This window comes from Diadema antillarum, unplaced genomic scaffold (assembly GCF_040938485.1).
Source record: "Diadema antillarum isolate AM-2024a unplaced genomic scaffold, OU_Dant_1.0 seq00000205_RagTag, whole genome shotgun sequence".
NCBI lineage: Eukaryota > Metazoa > Echinodermata > Echinoidea > Diadematoida > Diadematidae > Diadema > Diadema antillarum.
This window is the reverse complement of record NW_027271264.1, coordinates 1,000,477-1,021,923: the sequence shown is the minus strand read 5'-3', so window position 1 is coordinate 1,021,923 and position 21,447 is coordinate 1,000,477. Positions and strand designations below refer to the sequence as shown.

Genomic DNA, 21,447 nt, shown 5'->3' with positions numbered 1-21,447 from the left:
AAAATGCAGCTCTATGGTATGTTCACAGGTGTTCTGTTGTAAACGCGGTGCGCTTAGTCTTTATTCAAGGCAGCGAAGGGAATATCCAAAGGTTATGATGTCCACAGCGCTTAGTCCTTATTCTAGACGGCGAAGGGAATATCCAAAGCGTATGATACAGTGTATATCCTTTTATCTAAAAACAACAACAACAACAACAAAAGCAATTCCTAGTGAATTTTACCGTATTTTTCAATCATTTATCATTTTCCTGTGAAAACGCTACGGTGAAAATGCTGATACCACGCCAATGTCGCTTTATTTCCCTCCAACAATATAAGATAATGCAAAAACAATGTACCGGTACACTACGATACATTATAATGAATGATATTGTAAATGAACAGAGTGATTTTTGTTTAAAACTGATGTATTTGTTGATAGGGTAGTATAAAAACAGTATAGATAATCCCTTTTATGAGGAACTTTAGATATGATAACGGTACATTGGTCTAGATAAAGAACTAAGCGCACCGCGTGACAGCTGTGGACATCATAACCCTTTGGATATTCCCTTCGCTGCCTTGAATAAAGACTAAGCGCACCGCGTTTACAACAGAACACCTGTGGACATACAGAAGGCAGTGCTCTTCTTTGTATAGCGGTTTAGTTTCGATTCAGAAGTATAGGGATATAAATACGAGACCAAATTGGTTAAAAATTCATTTATTATGACTAAGCTACTCATTTGGAAATGCTATCATAGCTTGATAAGCATATCTATGCCCGACAAACAAAATGACACCAAAAAGGTTGTGCCACCTCAGATGGTACCAACAACCCATTTTTCGGGTCTTGGCCCATGGACTATTCATGATGCACCCTATGATAACAAAGACTTCACATTTTTGCAGTCTCTGAAGCATGATGTACACCACCTCAAAAGTTGTTTGACTCATTTAGACAGTCAATCATGTGAAAAAGGCAAATAATTCTATGCCAAAGTAGCTCCTAACATGGACCTACTATACATGGACTAAAAACGAAGGTCTTTCTTTGATCCCATCTTCACCGCCGCCACCCGATTATGTGCATCTTAATTAGTACATTCAGGTGTCTGTACAATAACAATAGTGTGATCATGTATCGTCACTAACAAAAGAATTGTTTCCCTCATTTTGGTCTTGTTTCGCTGAGGTGCCTTTTTCAGACGGAAATGTCTTTGAATAAATACAGATGATGAGGAGCAGTAAAACCTGAGAACATGACAAATTTTGTGTCAAAAGATGGGTAATTGCTGATTCGCACATTTTCGTAAACGCATAAGACCTTGCCTAATGGCAAGATATACCTGTTCTCTACCATTACCATCTGTTTTTGCTCTGAAATAAGCTGCAGAAAAGTGAAATATTGAGATCACAAATGACAATCATTCTGCCAAAATGTCAGCTTCCTTTTAAAAACTACCTGCTTCTCCCATGCGAAATTGTTAGAGGCATAATTTCCTAACATACACCACAACTGCACATTCACTTTACTTGATTTTTGTGAGTTATTTTCTTCTGCGCATATAGTTTTAGATTTCTCAAATCTCCGTCTTGTTCTTCTCCCGTGGCAGTGACGGGGATCAAAGCAGTGAAGCATGTTAAGACTGTCTTTGTGGCGCTTTTGAGATGTACAAGTGCATGACTTAATTAACGATACAATGAATGTCCTTGTACATTAGGTCCATGTTTAGACAGTCATTCATGTGAGAAAGGCAAATAATTCTATGCCAAAATAGTTCGTACAGTTTACAAATGAAAGGTGAAAACATGACTTCAATTTCCCAATTGAAATTCTCAGAATAATGTCCAAATATGTCTAGATACAAAATCCTTTATGAAAGAGAGTCTTACACTTATTATGTTAATGTCATGATGTGATGACAGTGCAGAACAGCAGAAGTACAATGCCATCTGCACTTTATGCAGAAGATATGTGAATCTCTAGCCTTTAATCATAGCAGGGCTTCATGGCTTAGGTTTACATTCCACACACCAACAACCCTTAGTACAATGGAGTAGGCAAGGGGTAAACACAGTGTTTACAAATATGTGGGCCAGGTGCGAGCATGGTTTGCAACAATAATGTTCATTGTATGTATTTGGGCCAGGTGCAAGCATTGCTAGCAACAATAGTGTCCACAGATTCATGTGTTTGGGCCAGGTGCAAGCATTGTCAGCAACAATAGTGTCCACAGATTCATGTATTTGGGCCAGGTGCAAGCATTGTCAGCAACAATAGTGTCCACAGATTCATGTATTTGGGCCAGGTGCAAGCATTGTCAGAAACAATAGTGTTGACAGATATTTGGGCCAGGTGCAAGCATCATTAACAACAATAGTGTTCACAGATATTCTTGGTCAAATGGCTGTAACATCACACACTGGTTCTCTACAGGGCAGATTATTGACCTGAACCTAATGAGCCACGGCCTGACAACAGGCTAGTGAGTCTGTTTAAGGGTCAACTTTGTGCCTTAGAAAGGGAAGCGAAACAGTATGCCCCAAACAAAAAATAAGCCAGTTCAGGTTTCCACTTTGAGCATGAGCAGAAAAAGGGTATTTGTATCAGCAGAGCATGTTGGCAGGTTTTTAAAATCACTGAGATGAACATCTCTGATATAATGATTATTCAAGTAATCCTTATACAGGGCTGTACACTAACTATTTTTTTTTTCTCCACTGGTCCAACCTGTCTGTCGGACCAGTAGGTACCCAATTTGTTCATGTTTTACTGGTCCATTCCTGAAAAACTCAATGGTCCATAAGGGATTTTACTAATCGGGGACCTTTGGACCAGTGTGAGAGTGGACACATCCACAGGGATGTCAAGTTCAAAAAATGTTTATGAGTGAGATTTTCATCACTCAATGTCTCGGCGCACGCAATGGTGTGGGAGGGGTTAGTAGGGAGCTTTTTCAATGTTTAGGTCTTAATGGTGCGATCAGGTGCATACTTAAGTACTATTTTTTACTTATTTTGAAAGACAAAAGGGAAATATTCCTTTACTGCAACTACTAGTATCACTTTAATCCTTTTTGAGCTATGCTCATTATTAATAGGCACAAGTTGCAGACTTCACCCAATGCGTGAGAAAAATGGGTGTCATGCGTGAGATCGTGAGACGGACCCTAAATGCTTAAGTCTCGCGCAGAATGCGTGAGACTTGGTAGCTCTGCATCCACCTGACAGCAAAAGCAGAATTTGGCAATATCAAAAGAAAAAAAAACCTGTTAGTACATTCAGTGCAAAATAATGAAATGGATGTTACCCAAAGTGCTGACTGATGGATCCTTCTGGTCACCTGGTCTGCTTAATTTCATCCTTTATTTGAACATGACCGATGAATTCCATTAAAGGGAAGGTAAACCCAAAGAGCAATGTGGATTGAGTGAAAGCAGCAACAGTAGTAGAACACATCGGTGAAAGTTTGAAGAAAATCGGACGATCTATGCAAAAGTTATGAATTTTTACATTTTTGATGTTGGAACCGCTGCATGAGGAGACTACTAGAGGTTATGCCGTATGAGTGGACAATATAAAGAAAATACAAAGAAAATTTCATAAAAATTCATTTTTCATGAAAATTACAATTTCCATCACCTTGATACTGACATACGTTAAGGGTAGCAATTGAAGGGTTTGTTTGCAAAAACCAATAAGTCCATTTTTTAAGATTTTGAAGTACGATCTCTGTCATAAAGTACAAAATAATACCTTTTAAATGATATATTGGTCATTACATATAAAGGCGTATTTCTGAAGTTATGGTCAAAAGAAGCAAAAATTTTCTTATTATTCTCTTTATTTTTCTTGACCTTTAATCGCAAATATCTCCATTTGGCAAATATGGACTTATCGGTTTTTGCAAACAAACTCTTCAATTATTCCCCCTGCTTCCTGAAAGCGATTAGTCAAGTGCTCTTTCATAATGCTAGAAAAGTTGATTTTTGTTGAATTTCCTTTATATTTTCTTTGTATTGTTATCCACTCATACGTCATAACCTCTAGTAGTCTCCTCATCCAGAGGTTCCAACACCAAAACTTTAAAAATTCATAACTTTTGCAATGACTGTCCGATTTTCTTCAAACTTTCACTGATGTGTTCTGCTAATGTTGTTGCTTTCACTCAATCCACACTGCTCTTTGGATTTGCGCTCCCTTTAACAGTTAAGTTGGGCAAGCTTAAGCATTCTGTTTCCTTGAAAACTAAAGGAGTGCCTAATCAAACTAGAAATATCACTTATGGTGATTAATACCCCCGCCCCGTGACGACAGTCTTACCCAAGGAATGATCTTTCCTTGATCTTCTGCCATTTAAATGCCGTTACCATGGCAACACAGCTTCCGACACGTCCGAAAAAAATTTGTCTTGCACATCTTCCCACCAAGACTATTGTGTGTGCCACATTTCATAAGCTTTTGTCAAAAACTGAGGAAGTAGTTCAATCCACAAGATCTTTCCTTGATCTTCCACCATTAATATGCCGTTACCATGGCAACGCAGCTTCCGACACATCCAAAAAATATGTCTTGCACATCTTCCCACCAAGACCAATGTGTGTGCCACATTTCATGAGCTTCAGTCGAATAGAGAGGAAGTAGTTCAATCCGCAAGATCTGTCCTTGATCTTCTGCCATTTATATGCCGTTACAATGGCAACGCAGCTTCCGACACGTCCGAAAAATATGTCTTCCACATCTTCCCACCAAGATCAAGGTGTGTGTCACATTTCATAAGCTTTGGTCAAAAAACTGAGGAAGTAGTTAAATCCGCAAGATCTTTCCTTGATCTTCTGCCATTAATATGCCGTTACCATGGCAACGTACTTTCGGGTACTGTCAAAAAATGCGTCTTGCACATCTACAACCAAAGGCACACATCTGTACCAAGTTTCATGGAAATTGGGCAAAAACTGAGGAAGTAGTTTGCAACACAAAATTTTCCATCATTTTGGCTCATAATATGTGAGCTGTTACCATGGCAACATACTTTTTGTCACTGTCAAGAAATGTGTCATGCTGACCTATATCCTAAGACAAACATTCAATATGAATTCCATGAGAATTGGAAGAACACTGATGAAGCAGTTTTGCCATGAAGCATTTTGCCCTATATTTTACCAATAACATGCCGTTACCATGGCAACGCACTTTTTGCCACTGCGGAAATATATGTCTTGCACATTAACATATTCAGACGAACATCTGTACCTAATTTCATAAAAATTGATCAAAAACTGTGGGAGGAGTTCGCGACGCAAGATTTGTACCCATTTTTGCCCATAATATGCCGTTACCATGGCAACGTACTTTTGGGTACTGTCAAAAAATATGTCTTGCACATCTACAACCCAAGGCACACATCTGTGCCAAGTTTTATGGGAATCGGTCGAAAACTGAGGAAGTAGTTCGCGACGCAAGATTTGCAACGGACCGACCGCCCGACCGTCCGACCGCCCGACCGTCCGCTGATTCCTATATACCCCCTTCAAACTTCGTTTGGCGGGGGTATAATGAAAAAGATGAAAGGTAATTTGCACCCATGTACACAAGAGCTAACCCCAATTGGCTTGCTATTGCTCACCTCATTTGACTCCGCATTTCCTCCACCAAGCTCCTCATAGATGTTCTCCTGCGGCCTGTGGTTGCCATGCAACAGCCCATCAAACTTCTGCTCTGTCTCAAGTAGGGTACTGCCATTTCTAAGGTTAGGAAGCTCCCCTTCGGACACACCTCGGTCTTGGCAGTAATCAACGATGGATCCAAGCAGCCCCAGTGCAACCAGGACAGCGAATATGGTACTGAGGACATAAAGGATGATAAACTTGCATTTACAAGTTGTAGCATAGACTGTTAACCAGTTGAGGACGGTCTGATTTCGCTACAACACACATTTTCCATAGACACCTGCCCGAGTATACTCGGGACTCGTCCTCAACGGGTTAAAAGGTCTTAATTTGCAAAACATCATGAAACGCATTTTTATCAGGATTACTGCAATGCATTGGTAGTTTACAGTGACTATAATACACAAGATAATGCAAATGCTAACATGACATGGACAGAAAATATCTTTCCAAACAGCCCTAATTTTTCAAAGTCATTAGTATTCAATTTGATCATGATGTTGTGAAGGCTAAATGTCCTGCCTTGCCAGCACTACTTTAGGTAAGATACCCAAGCTCATCAGAACAAAAACTTTGTTTATGCAATATCATCTCAAAATGAACAAGTCAGAGAGGTCAACAGATGTTTTAACTGATTAAAGTATTCTCTTACACACAGTATGGTATGCCATTTTTTTCCAAATAGCCAACCCTGATGAAAATAAATTCTATGGAATTGGATTAAAAACACAAGTTTATGGTTTCATGACACAAACGAAAACAAAACTGGTGTTAACAGTGAAAGTATAACAATTGAAAAAAGGCTCCTTTTACCAAAATTATTCTTTTCATCGAATCTGATGAAGGATGTCAGGAAGAAGACCTTAAAGTCATCATCCGATTGAGGAACATTTTCCTAACAGTTATCAAAGAATCAGCTGACAGAGGTCAAAGTTCATTACCATGATGCAATGAAGCCTCCAGTAAAGTCTGTGTTAGGTTTATCCGTGCAAAACGCAGCCGACTGTCGAATGTTCTTTGTGGTCAGCCAAGTGACATTCAAGTAATCTGGTAGATAATCAGGAAGAGGATATTGGTCATGTGAATTCAACAACCTAATCACTCTGTAAAATTATTTCTGTAAACGCTGACATGTATCCCACTGACCAACACATCCACTCTTGTCGCAATACCTGGATTGATACCACGGATGTGAAAACAAGCGGAAGTAATTCAACCTATGATACTGACCTTATCACTCTCACTACCATGAAATCTGGTATTCTGCGGCCAAAGAAATAATGCATCACCTTAAATGGAAAACATAGTTCTCAAATGCCTGCCTAAACTTGATTTTTGCTCTAAAATGTACACATTTGCATTTATAAGAAATATGTGAAATGATGCTATAATAACACGGTTTCAGTTGGGTGAAGATGAAAATGTAAAATATCACCCCCCCCCCTCCCCCCCCCCCCCCCCCAAAAAAAAAAAAAAAAACAAATACACAGAATATATTGCAATGTCAGAGGATACACGATCCTGGTTGATATGATGATTTATGATTTTGATTTGAAACATTGCTTATGTTTAATGGTCCATAATAGCAGTATCCATCACGCAAGAATGAATAGGAAACTTGTTAGCTGCATACAATTTAATATTAGCAACAAGTTCACCTTCATATACATGTCAGTTGAGTGAATGCATCAATATTAGTAGAACACATCAGTGAGAGTTTGAGGAAAATTGGACAATCAGTTCAAAAGTTATCAATTTTTGAAGTTTCTGCTCAGTCACGGCTGAATAAAAAGACTACTTTATAGCTTGTGATGTCACATGTGTACAATGATATAAAGAAAGAATAAAGAAAATTCAACATATTTCCATTTTTCTCGCATAAGAAATGAACACTCGACTTCTCTTTTTCAGAAAGCAGGGGAAATAATAGTACCCTTAACATACATCAGTAACAAGTCAAAGAAATATGCCCTTTATTCAAAAAGCGAAGTTTTGTGAAATTCCCTTTTTATTTTCCATATATCGTTGTACGCATGTGACATCATACACTGTAGTAGTCTTCTCATCCAGCTGTGACTGCTCAGATACTTTAAAAATTCATAATATTTCCTCAAACTTTCACTGAGGTGTTCTACTAATATTGCTGCATTCTCTCAATCCTTATGAAGGTGGACTTGTCCTTTAAGTTTTGATCTCAAAATACTAAAAAAAAAAACAAAAAAAAAACACTCATTATCCTGGCAAATCGCGTCAGCCAGACAACTTGTTTCTTTGTAGAGTCTTTCTCTATAATTGCTAGGAAATTCGAAACGGCAAGGTGAAAAATGAATTCTGAGCCTTTGTGAGAACTACAGCTTTAATGTCCATTCCACTGCCTGTCCAAGCTCTTAAGTTTTCTGACTGACTCGGAAAATATAAACATATGACTTTTGAATTGCATGGTTAAGGCCTTGTCCTTGTAAGTATTATACCAGACTGCCATTGTCTGGCTTATACATGGAAAAAAAAATAGAGGTTAATGGAGCACATCTTATTGTTCTTTTAAATACAGACATTATTCTTGTTGGTGCTCTACATTCTAAAAATTCCCTTCGTGATCATTATTGTGTTTGCTCCAGGCAAGTATTCAAATTGCACAATAACGTAGGCAGCCACTTTACTTGGCAGATCATGAAAAATTTTCTGTGCTTGAATGCTTCAGTTTCATAGACTTTCACAATCCAACCTCAAGTAAACAGCTGTGGTATGCTCATTTATGTGTGTGTGGGTGTATGTGTGCATAGTGCACAAACACACATGAATGCAATATTAGTCTCTGCAATCAGACCTCTTCCTTTTTCACATAAAAAGGAAACTACCAAAATGGATTTATCCTTGAACCAGTATACACAATTTCCATTGCCCTCTTATAAAAGGACACAAGGATTTATGTTGAACTTCCTGAAGCACGTAGATGGCCACAACAAGACCATAAATGCGTAAAACAAATAGAATGATTAAAGGGATTTAAAATAAACAACACTAAAATGTGTTTATCAATGTCTTTGGTATTCAAAACAATACAGACTTACATATAATCTGCACAGTTGGAGCAGTCAGCAGGATCTGCACTTGAAATACCTTCACAACAAGCCAGGCTTATAAAAAAATCAGTTCTATAGTAAATGCTGTTTTTGGGAGGTTGCTACAAGTCCCAAAGTGTAGTTAGGGGACTAATACTCCATTTTAACAACATTTCAAACTTTTAATACATCTTATTCTATACATTTGTATATTCCCTCCAAAGGGAAGTAGTTATTTACATAAAGTCTTCAATAGGCGCGGTCAGACTGGAAAAAGATCGAGAAGTTTAAGATTGCAATCTTTAAGATCTTAAAGTTTTGCCAGTGTGACCTCAAAATTCCCGTAAAAGTTCACTCAAAACTTCTCAATCTGTTTGCGGGCAGTGCCTCTGAAGCGTGAGGCCACTGTCATGTACAGATGAGCATTGCTACATCACAATCACTAGCCATCGGACAGCGCACTCCTGCCTGCGCGCATACCAATGACCCAAACTTTGCGATCTTAAACTTCTCGATCTTTTGCCAGTCTGACCTCACCTAATATCTGAACATTATATACAACTGTTGTCTGAAGGCTATGATACCAGGTTGGATTGTCTCTCTTTACATACATGCAATTTTCTACTGCAAGTCCCTTTTCTTCAAATTCATGAAATTCTTCTGTCGAGATGTTTTCATTGCAACTGATTAACAAATTGCCCTACATCGACGTAAATATGCACTGAATTGATCAGTGTTTTAGTAGTAGCCATGATAAAAAATAATGGGCATACATACTCGGGCAGGAATCGAACCCACGACCTCCTTATCACCAGACTAGGCGTCATCTCCACTAGACCATCGAGCTTTTGACAGTACCCGCTGCATGCTATAAAGATTAGAACCAACACTTGCTGTCGGGCGAAAGCTCGGTGGTCTAGTGGAGATGACACCTGTCCGGTGATCAGGAGGTCGTGGGTTAGAATCCTGCTCGAGTATGTACACCCATGATTTTTTATCATGGCTACTACTGTAACACCCGCGCCGAGGGGCGGCCGGGTGGGCTGTGATACTCAATCAACTTGACAAAAGAAGAAGGGAGGAGACACGTCTTAGTGGGTTGTATGGGCACAAGCAGCAATCAAAAAGTGATCATTTATTCATAATCATTCACTGTTATCCGTTCGATAACTCTTTCTCATACATTCTCATAGTTATCATATGGAGCATCAGCTCACAGTGAATATATAACGTATACTAAAACAATAATTCTCCATATCCAATATTTGATATACCACCCTGTGTATGTGTGATCTATAATAAAACTAATCTATAAAACCAACACACATAACATTTACTGATAACTAACTAATTAATAAAAATGAATTAACATTACTGTCCTTTTGCAATAACACTTTGATCTATTCTAATCCAAATAAATGTAAAACATATCAATGCAATAATATTTTAACCTGTCATTCCCAATAATAATCAAACAAACTATATACAAACTTAATTATGGTGGTGCAAATAATGCATAATATGGCTTTAGTATTAATTCAACTCATCGTCACTAATAAACAACCAAAAGAGTTAATCAACACTGCCACTTTGAACCAACAGAATGTTCACCATGATTTATCAAACAACTTCTCTTATAAGGTAATCATATTCTGTATAATAACTCTACTAATCTAGTCAATAATGTGCATTGCTACTAAACAACTATACCAATAATGACTTCACCCAATACATCTAATACTCAGCTCTGTGAGTAGAATAATATAAATTGTATATGGAAAGAATCTAGTACCTGTGTACTATTTAACATATTCACCTCGATATTATTCCGTCCCTTGCATCATGTTCATGTATAGTATTAAACACAAAATATCAAGATAGCTGCACTCAATCTAATTTCAAGTACCATTTCCCAAGGGAAGTGCAAATTTCTTTAAAAGTTAGGAACAAGTGGAAAAAGCAAGGAAAACTCTACTCGTCTTTGGCAAGTTCAAAGACAAAGCGTTCGTTTGCAAACTCTGTGCCAGCAAGTTTACCTCATTCCTTGGTACAGTACTGAATAGTGTATGTTTTCAGACCCTGTGTCCATAAACTTGTCTACTCTCATTTATAAAACCTTCAATACACTATATATACAGACATACATTCATTCTACTAAACTAAATGAGGAATGTTCCTTCCTTTAAATCATGCATTCAAATAATTATGTTTGAGACAACTGCAACATCCAAATTATATATCATACTACTAACCAATCTTAATGGGTCCAGTTTGTGAGACTAACATGTGGCTGGAGACAAGCTCTGCCAGAGTTTCTATCACCCCAGCTTATCCCTTTATTCTAGCTGGACAGCATCAACTATAAAGAACATCTAATTCACACCTTGCATTAAGTGCGCCTCCCCTGTAAGGAGCATGCTGCTACCTTTGTTTTGTCTTAACAAATGTGTTTACACAGACCAAAGATGCTGAATGCAAGGGGTAGGGGTATTAAGGTACTAATTTCTGCCCTCACTCTACCCTATTGCACACACACACTTTGCTGGCTTTGTTCTCATCTACTGGGTAGTGAATGGAAGGTGGTGCAGGGGAGCAGGCAAACAGATTAATCTGCATCAGGCTTTGTTTCCACTTCCTTTGCTATATAACTCCCCTGGCCTGTTCCCACAGTATACACCAAACACGTTCACATCTTTGTCTCATAGCTATTCCCAACCTATATTAACTCTATTGCTGTACTAACTCCAGCAACTACATATACTGGTCTCCAAACTAACAGGAACATGGATGAATATTTATATACATGGTTATGTACAGAATATATAAATATATAGGTGAATCCGATATGAAACATATCACTAGAATGCACATTTATAGTCATGTGTATTCTTCTGCAAATCTTGATACCAACAAATCTTCCTTTTTGGATATACCTTGTTTGAGATATTTCCCTCATTTAATACTTTAAACTTTAAGAGTCACTTATGACACAGATGGATTGAGTGAGCAGAGACATACTCAGAACAAGTTACCATGTATTAACACACCCAAAATCTCTCTAACATAAGTTCTCTAATTTATTTATATCGCCCGTCATTCAAGCTGTAATTCATTATTACAAATTGACACAATCACACTTATAACTCACATCTTTCACCATTGACTATGTATCATACATACAAGTAGAAATATAATTGAATATAGTGCATCAAGAAGTTTCTTACCTTGACAAAAGAAGAAGGGAGGAGACACGTCTTAGTGGGTTGTATGGGCACAAGCAGCAATCAAAAAGTGATGGGCTAGCTGATGCTGCTTTGACCACATGCTACCCTCTCCTTTGTTCTCGACTCTTCCACTCTTGTGTAGGGGTGAGAGAAGATCTCTCACAGAGGGGTTATTGTTTCACATAGGACATAGCTTATATAACAAAAAAATGGGGGGGGGGGCATATTTTCCTGTGGGTTCTACACTACTAAAACACTGATCAATTCAGTGCATATTTAAATCGATGTACATTGTAGGGCAATTTGTCAATCAGTTGCAAAGTCCCTTTTCTTCTATCACATCTTCACACTGCAGTTTATTTGTATTTCTGAATAACTGAAGGTATACCCTGGTTCTGGGAAAGCAATTGCATTCGGACATACATGTAAATGATTTCTTACAATACATATTTATATTTTTTTTTTCGATAATCTCAACTCAAATTCTAGTCACATGCGCAATTACACCAAAATTTTCAAGCCAGGTTAAAAACCTCATATGCTGTGTCATTTCCTGTTTTGAGAAGACCACTTTTCTTTCACTATCACAACAGGGAAAACTGAAATATTGTCAGTTTATGTCAGAAAGACTTAATAACTGGCAAAGTCAGTGTGAATGTTTGAGGCTTTCAGCCTCATTGGTACAATCAAAGAGAAAAGTTTCATGTTAAAAACACAAAAACATACCCTTTTCCATTCTGCAACAATGTGATATCACTACAAATATAAGCATAGCATAAGGAGACTTTCTAACCTCCCCCTCCCTTTCCAAGCACAGGAAATCTCCTCCTTTTTATTGTTTTACTTCCACTTAGAACTGTAGCCTCACTTGGTTGCATACAATGTGGGTTTGACAGCTTGCAATGTATTTAAAGCCACCAACTTTTGACTCCTACTGTTCAAAATATGCAAAGTGGGTTAACATCTTTTCTGAGGATCTACAGAATGCATGTGGGCATGATTCAAACCCACAATTTCTTCTTTCAGTGTGTCTTTAATACTACATAACATCACAATGCTCCCATCATACAAAATACATTTACACAAAAACAATAACAAAGACATACATGTACATATTACATATCAAATGGACTGGGCTTTCAATCAATCAGAAGCCTGCACATTTGGCTCATGTTTATTGTTTCACATGGAATTTCAAGCTATTCTGTAAATATCCAGCTTGATCCTGGGAAATCAAGACAGTTCTGAGAAAGGACAATTTTACAACTAACATTCCTGGCAGTAACTGTAACTTAATTTGCCACATGCAATTTGTAAATAAAACATCTAACCAACATACATCATGTAGGCCTACAGTGGACTCCCACTATATTGAACATGGTTGTAACAAAATTCTTGTTACAGCAAAATAGAAATTCAGGTCCCCTAATTACCATGTATATCATACGGTATATCTTTAAACACAAGTACAGAATCCTGCCAGTTCTGGAGACTTCATCATAATGAGATTACAATGGATTGAGTTTATTTTGCTGTTTTCAGCACACAACACACACAAAGTTCCTCCATAGCTACAATATCTGTAAATTTATTCTGAATATATTATTTTGTACTTTAGTATATGGATGCTGCATTTCATCACCAGCAATGACATCACCCACCACACACACACACACACATGCACTCAAACACACAGTGCTGTACAGTGATGCAGGTTCTGAGCTATGGGTCAAGCCATGAATACAGTTTTTTCACACAATAGAATGACAATTGCCTTATCAGGTGAATGGATCACTCTACTTTTGAAAACTACAGCATTTGAATAGCAGCACAATGGACAAAGACAGCTCCTTAATTGTCACAAAACCAAACCACTACATTCTGTCACAAGCACTATCCTTTATGTACAACCTGTAAGATTGAGTAATTCCCCATTTTCTTGAAGGAAATATTTCTTATTGTGCTCCCAGTCTTCTAATACATACATACATACATGAACATACATATACAAACATGTTGTACATACTAACACAGAGCATACCATAGGTTGCGTTTATCATCTTTCCCCTGTTTAAACAGCTCTCAAAAGCCTTTTCCAAAGTCCTTTCGAAAGCCGTTTCCAAAGCCCTTTAGAAACGGCTTCCCAAAAAGTTGTGTTTATCAACTCTTCGCGAACACGATAACTGGCCTGTCACTGCACAGCTGCATTGCGCAATTCGACCCGAGGAGAAGAGGTCACATAAGGCGTGCACGCTTCGTAACTGCAGTAGAAAGCCGTTTCAAAACAGCTTTGTGTTTATCTCGCTTCAAAAGGCTTTTATAAACAGGTTTCTGAAAACCTGTTTAGGAAACCTGTTTCGGAAAGCACAAATTTGAGGCTTTCGAAAAGGCTTTCCGAAAGGGCTTTCCATTCCAAACACCTTTGCTACTATCAACTCGTAAAAATTCCTTGAAAGCTGTTTGGAAAACCTGTTTCTGCCGAGAAAAAGAGTTGATAAACGCACCCATAGTCAAATATCAAGAAATACCAGTACCTGAAATGATCTTTCTTAAATCATATTAAAAGATCTGGGAAACATGGTCAGATGGATTATGGACAATCTACGCAAGAGGAGTTCTTTTCTTCTTCTTCTTTAAGGAGGTGTTAGGGACAGTAAAAGTGGAAGCATCTTATGGGCTTACCAATCAGAAAAACCTCTTTACTTGAAGGGGAGGGATGATACCATCCTAATCCTTATTGTGTGCCAATACAGTCACAAGTGCCAAATTTCTCCCAACAAATGATAGCCATTTAAATAAGCCTGAAGAAGAAGAAAGGGGGGGGGGGGTAGGGGGCTAGCCAGAATGTAAGTAAAGAATACCCACTCATGTGTAGAAGGGGGAAAATACCAAAGAAAAACAAGACTATTATAATACAAAAGGGAAAAGGATGATCACAAAAAAAAGATCCTCATTCTCTGTTGGGAATAGTTCCAACAAATCTGTGCAAAGAAGCCAATGAAGCAAAGGAAGAAAATATTGCATAACTTATTTGTGCATTGACATCAGGTGACTCACCTAACAGTAGATCAAGGCTATTCCTTACATCTTCCTCACTGCAACTCACTGGAGTACACACTCCCCACTTGAATGGAATTACCTGCAGATTGACATGTTTACAAGAAAAGTGATTAATCTACACAACAAAAGATCATGAGGGAGGGGGAGGGTCTCACGCTTACCTGAGTACCGCAAATTTACCTTCCACGCATTCTTGCAGACTCTTACCTCAGAACATTGCCAACTTGGGGGGGGGGGGGAGAAGGGGTGGGGTGCAGCTTTGAGAGCTGGGGGGGGGGGATGGTATCCATTTGCATATATATTCCATCACACTGGTAAAAAATACCTGCTAAAGTACACTGCACGTAGAAAGTTTGACTATGCAGTTTAAAAAAAAAAACTTAAAGCTTTATCACTTCTGATTTTAGAAGGTAATATTTTTGAATATTCCTTAATTTGGGAAGTTTGGGCCCCCTGGGGCCCCCAAGGGAAGCATGGTGCCCATTTGAGCAAATTGAGATCCTAAACCCTGGAATGCTACCTGCCAAGTTTGGTGAAAATCCATCGAGGGTTTTCAGGTTTTCGAGAAGAAGATGAAAAAATACACAATTTAGGCCCACATTTGGACCCCTCCCCTGGGTGCTGGGGGGGCACCCCTGATTCCGCCAAAAACAAACTTGAAATTACAGTCATCAATGTACTCGCTTACGGTAATAACTCAGCTTTATCACTTCTAGTTCTAGAGAAGAAGATTTTCAAAGATTCCCAGGTGGAGCATGGTGCCCGATTGAAGAAACTGAGATCCCACCCCCTAGGCATGCTATGTGCCAAGTTTGGGGAAAATCAGTCATGGGGTTTTCAAGAAGAAGATGACTGACGATGCATACCAGACGCTGGACAAAGAGTGATCGCAATAGCTCACATGAGCTAAAAATCACATCTGAATTAACAAGACAACCAAAAATAATTCTCATTACATTCTATTCATACTCCCAAATCTCATACATGGGGCAATATTACTACTGGAATTATACAATAGATTTGATTGCACACCACAGAAATAGCTTTTATAGATAGCTATCTAGCTGTCTACTGGTATCATTGTCCCGCAAAGAAACTAACGCCTGAAGACATTTTCACACGGTATTCCTATTCAAATCTATTCTATTACCATTACAAGCGGCAACTAGGTTGTTTAGTCCATGGGCCAAGACCCGAAAAATGGGTTGTAGGTACCATCTGAGGTGGCACAACCTGTTTGGTGTCAGTTTGTTTGTCGGGCATAGATATGCTTATCAAGCTATGATAGCATTTCCAAATGAGTAGCTTAGTCATAATAAATGAATTTTTAACCAATTTGGTCTCGTTTTTATATCCCTAAACTTCTGAATCGAAACTAAACCGCTATACAAAGAAGAGCACTGCCTTCTGTATGTCCACAGGTGTTCTGTTGTAAACGCGGTGCGCTAAGTCTTTATTCAAGGCAGCGAAGGGAATATCCAAAGGGTTATGATGTCCACAGCTGTCACGCGGTGCGCTTAGTCTTTATCTAGACCAATGTACCGTTATCATATCTAAAGTTCCTCATAAAAGGGATTATCTATACTGTTTTTATACTACCCTATCAACAAATACATCAGTTTTAAACAAAAATCACTCTGTTCATTTACAATATTATTCATTATAATGTATCGTAGTGTACCAGTACATTGTTTTTGCATTATCGTATATTGTTGGAGGGAAATAAAGCGACATTGGCGTGGTATCAGCGTTTTCACCGTAGCGTTTTCGCCGGAAAATGATAAATAATTGAAAGATACGGAAAATTCACGAGGAATTGCTTTTGTTGTTGTTGTTGTTTTTAGATAAAAGGATATACACTGTATCATACGCTTTGGATATACACTGTATCATACGCTTTGGATATTCCCTTCGCCGTCTAGAATAAAGACTAAGCGCCGTGGACATCATAATCTTTGGATATTCCCTTCGCTGCCTTGAATAAAGACTAAGCGCACCGCGTTTACAATAGAACACCTGTGAACATACCACAGAGCTGCATTTTACAGCTCTAAGGAACATACAGAAGACAGTGCTCTTCTTTGTATAGCGGTTAGTTCCGATTCAGAAGTATAGGGATATAACAACGAGACCAAATTGGTTAAAAATTCATTTACTACGACTAAGCTACTCATTTGGAAATGCTATCATAGCTTGATAAGCATATCTATGCCCGACAAACAAAATGACACCAAAAAGGTTTTGCCACCTCAGATGGTACCAATATCTGGCCTGGCCCATGGACTAGTTGAAGCATGTGGATTACAGTAGCATTCAAGACTGGTAACCTTGAACAGCTCATGCAAACAGCAGGGATTGCTCATGGGTACATATTGACATACACCTACGTACATACGTTTGCATGAATGCACACGCACAACTACAGTTATGGTCCAGTTGTGACAAGGTTCTCAGAAATGTCCATGATACAATTACACAATTTAAAGGGACAGTATAGCTTTGGGCTGAGACGTGGCTTCAGGATTCCAACTTTTTGTAAGATGAATAGCAATTTTTTTGCACCATACAAAGGAATACTTAAGTTGTCGCCACTTTAACCCAGGAAAAATGCGTAACTGGCACTAGAAAGAAATAGATAGAAACCTTGAAGTGTGAGCACGGTAAGGCCTTTGTTTTCGCGCTGAAGACTTTCTTTTTTTTTTCCCTTGTCAGACAAAGAAACCAGGAAGTGGCACCAGAAGTCTGAAGAGGCCCCCCCCCCCCCTTCCCACTTTTGAAAACGTGGTGCTGGCTTTGTATAAAATGGCTTAGTGTGATGTATCCATGATGGATAGGAGAGAGATATGGAGTCTTACCAACGTTGAATTTACGAGGTCGGTGAGATTTGCCTGCATGCCGATAAGGCAGTGACGAAAGTCTGAGATGGCCATGCATTCATCAAAGTGGCCCATCCAAGCCACATTGCCCACAAGTATCCCTGCTGCCGGCTTGCCAAAGGAATCCAAAGCTTTGAAAAAAAAAATCGAGGAATAATGTCTATAGATACACAACAACAAAAATACCACTGTATTAAGAAAGGCATGAACACTTTACACTGCTTCTGTATCTTTTTTTTGTTTGTTCCAGATGAATCTACACACTATAGCAAATTGTAATGATAAAAAAAGCTGCTGAAAACACAAACAAAAAAACAGAAAAACAGAGGTAAATTGACAAACATACAGGGCAAGCCATTAACTCAATAATCAACCGTTACTCTACACACATTTAGATAGGCCTACTACTTTGTGACACAGAGTACTGCTCACTTAAAAAATATCAAATTGTGCAATAGGTACTGAAGTATTAGAATGTGTGAACAGGTGATTAAAGTTCTATGCAAGTCCAAAGTGAAGCAAATTTCCTGCAGAAGAGTCAGGTTTTTTTTGTGTGTGTGTTTTTGTTTTTATCTAAACCTTCACCTTTGAGGGTTCAACAGATTCTCATGGTCATGCTCCCAAATATGGGCAATGCTAGCCAGCCCTGCTGCCCTAAATGCACAAAGCTCTAGTAGTAGTCCAGTTAAGGAGACAATATGTACTACCATGCCACACAATACGTTTTAACCACATATTTGGAAAAAAAGAACAAAATATATAATGAGATCAATAGCCAATTCAGACTTCATACTTTATGACAAGTCTTAGACACAAAAGAGAGAGTACAGAGTGTAATAGTTTACATTGTATGTGCCCAATTTTCAAATTCAAATAGGTGGTTTGGCCTATGATGGGGCTACAGAGATCCCAAAATGTCAAAATATCATCTAACATACTGGATAGCAAAAGTGCACATAAGTACTGAGCAAATACATGGGTTTTGGTTGAAAGCAGGTGTGATATTATACTACACCCTACTTGGCACACACGACATCTTACCTCCTGTATACTATACAGCTTACCTGGTGTGAGAACTTCGGAATTTGAGAGCAGATTATGCAGATCCTCCAGACACCGGAGGGAAACTCTGCCAGGGTCTGGTGCATCGGGCACCCAGGCCATCCGGGGCCCGTGAAATTCTTCCAGCGGGGCAGCCAGAGTGTGAGCATCCTGAGAGGCAGGAAGAAGTTGTGCTCCTCCCAAGATGCACAAAGATGAGATGAAGACCACGCCTCTCAAATTGAAGAGCGCCATCATTGATGATCGATAGCAGTAGGTGTAGAGGACATTCAACAACGATTAGAGCTACGGGGAGAAGTCAGAGATGGAGTCTTAGCCAACATTTAGTTCGTAGAATGTACACAAAAAGTTTAGAATCAATATTACAACAATATGCAATACTACAAGGTGGGTAAAATATCATAAAACAGGGCCATTGTACCGAGTCCCTATGGGCAAAAACATTTTGTGATGTCCCCCCGGAGAATATTTTTGTATCAAAATCATTCTAAAGTGATACCAAGCCATCAAAATAGCAGAAGCATGACATTTTAAGCAAAAACAGTGAATGTTCATTACAATGCTCGACGGTACTTGCTAATTTGCAATGCACAATACAGTGTGGTTCTGACAGCACCTACAATGTATATCGGCACACAGGTAGATTAAACAATTCTCGACAAATATGGAAGAGCCCTCGTTAAGTATGCCTTAGAAAGCCATGGCTGCCATATTTCAAACTGGTTGCCATATAATGTTGTAGCAATGGCGATTAGTGCTGCAATACTTGACTCACAATTCAGGTACATTTTCCTGTGTTTATATCACATATCAACTTCAAAATTTTGTCCATTAAGATTTCACCAAATCTGGATATATATCTGCCTGTGGTTTGTGCCACCGGTTTGAATTTTTTTTTTTCTCCAGACTAACGAGACTAAAAGCCAATTCAGTTTTGTTTGGTATTTTTTTCATTTGTAATCATGATTTTGGACATTTAAAGCAAAATTAGCCCCCCCCCCCCCCCATCACAGGTTTTTGGAAGGGCAAAGTGGGACGAATATGCAGTGCCTATGGCAAATCGTCCTGATAAAGAGAAGTTTGGTCCAGCATGCATCATAATCACATTCAGGAGAATCAGGGCAATGTCCAACCCTAAGTAGCCCAACTACCCCTACCATATTTCAGAATTTTTCTAGGGATTGAAACTAACCATATTCCAAACCCAATTTCAGGATTTTTGTTTGGGAAAGATTTTATTATTAAACTGTTTTTTAGAAATATCTTTGAAAAAAATACCTACTGATAAGATCTCCTACTTCAATGATTTGGGGAATTTTCCCCAAACTGACTCCCTAAAATAAGCCCCTTTCTTTGACCCCGAAAATGGGGAATCTGCATGTGGCATTTACTAGAGGTGTATTAGGAAGCTCTGAGATGACCGACCGAGTGGGGGCGGGGGGATACACAGAATGCTCATGTATTTCAATCAGGGTTATATTTCCAAGAAGATTGTGCTGCAGCTAAAACCTCCTTTAACAGAAACATTCAAAACACCCGATCAATGATGGACTGTACATTTCCTCCCATGCCATAGACATCATACTGTCTGACCATTGTACTGTACTATCTTATTGGTAATCTAACAATTTGTTGTCCATGCAGGTCCTAACTGTTTTTAAGGACCAAAGTTACATTTCATGTGGTGAGGAAGAAGAACATTGCTTTTGTGCATTGTTCGAGGAATAATTGTTATGGAAGCGTGCACTCTGCTAATCAACTTTATATCTTTAATTTGCCGTACCGTACACATTTCACAGTGCACACTCCCAGCTCATGATTCACTCAAAGCTTTAATACTTCATGTGCACTGAGCTGAAAAGAACAATTTCCAAAATTGTGAGTACACACACTGTATGTAGTGTGTATTGACTATGATGTCTTAAACAGATGCGTAACAATTTGTATGTTACCATGTATATTTTCCTCTGTTTAGTTAGTAAAGGCTTGGCTAAAACTGAGCAGAATGACTACAGCAAGTACACTAGTGATGTCTACAAATGCTCTACAACTTCAGTACAAGAATACAATAACAAGAGGACTTGACAACATGACTACCAGTACTGATGATTGTAACAACCAGCAACACTGTAGGCACCCAACAATGTTATATCAAGACCGCTTTTTTAACATTACATGAATTACATGGTGAAGTAAATTACGTTTCCAGGCAACACACAAGTAAGGCCCATTTGATGTTTACCTGGTACTGTGTTATATATGCCACTTAGTTTTAAAAAGAAATTTGGTTTCATGAAATTGCAGTACAATGTACCATATGTGATTGCCTCCGTAAACTACAGTGTACATCTATTATACCTGACAAATTTTAAACATGATCATAATATAAAGTATAGCGAGGTGCCCGCACCTTGTCAGGGGCCCTATAAATACCATCACCCTGCGTAAAATTGCTACAAGCGCACTGAACACAAATGTACCGGACAAAAATGTACTGTACAAAAATGCAC

The 21,447-nt window shown here is 38.6% G+C and overlaps 1 protein-coding gene across 1 annotated transcript in view; it reads right to left on the bottom strand.

Moving 5' to 3' along the window:
• The window catches only part of LOC139728921 (nose resistant to fluoxetine protein 6-like), a 36,392-nt gene that overhangs the window by 13,774 nt on the left and 1,171 nt on the right, over positions 1-21,447 (bottom strand). The window contains exons 2-6 of the mRNA XM_071639849.1: positions 18,940-19,222; positions 17,855-18,006; positions 14,997-15,078; positions 6,595-6,700; positions 5,611-5,827 (exon numbers count right to left, since the gene is read on the bottom strand). Coding sequence (XP_071495950.1) covers positions 5,611-5,827; positions 6,595-6,700; positions 14,997-15,078; positions 17,855-18,006; positions 18,940-19,174 — 792 coding nt within the window. The 5' untranslated portion in view covers positions 19,175-19,222. The remainder of the gene's footprint in view (positions 1-5,610; positions 5,828-6,594; positions 6,701-14,996; positions 15,079-17,854; positions 18,007-18,939; positions 19,223-21,447) is intronic.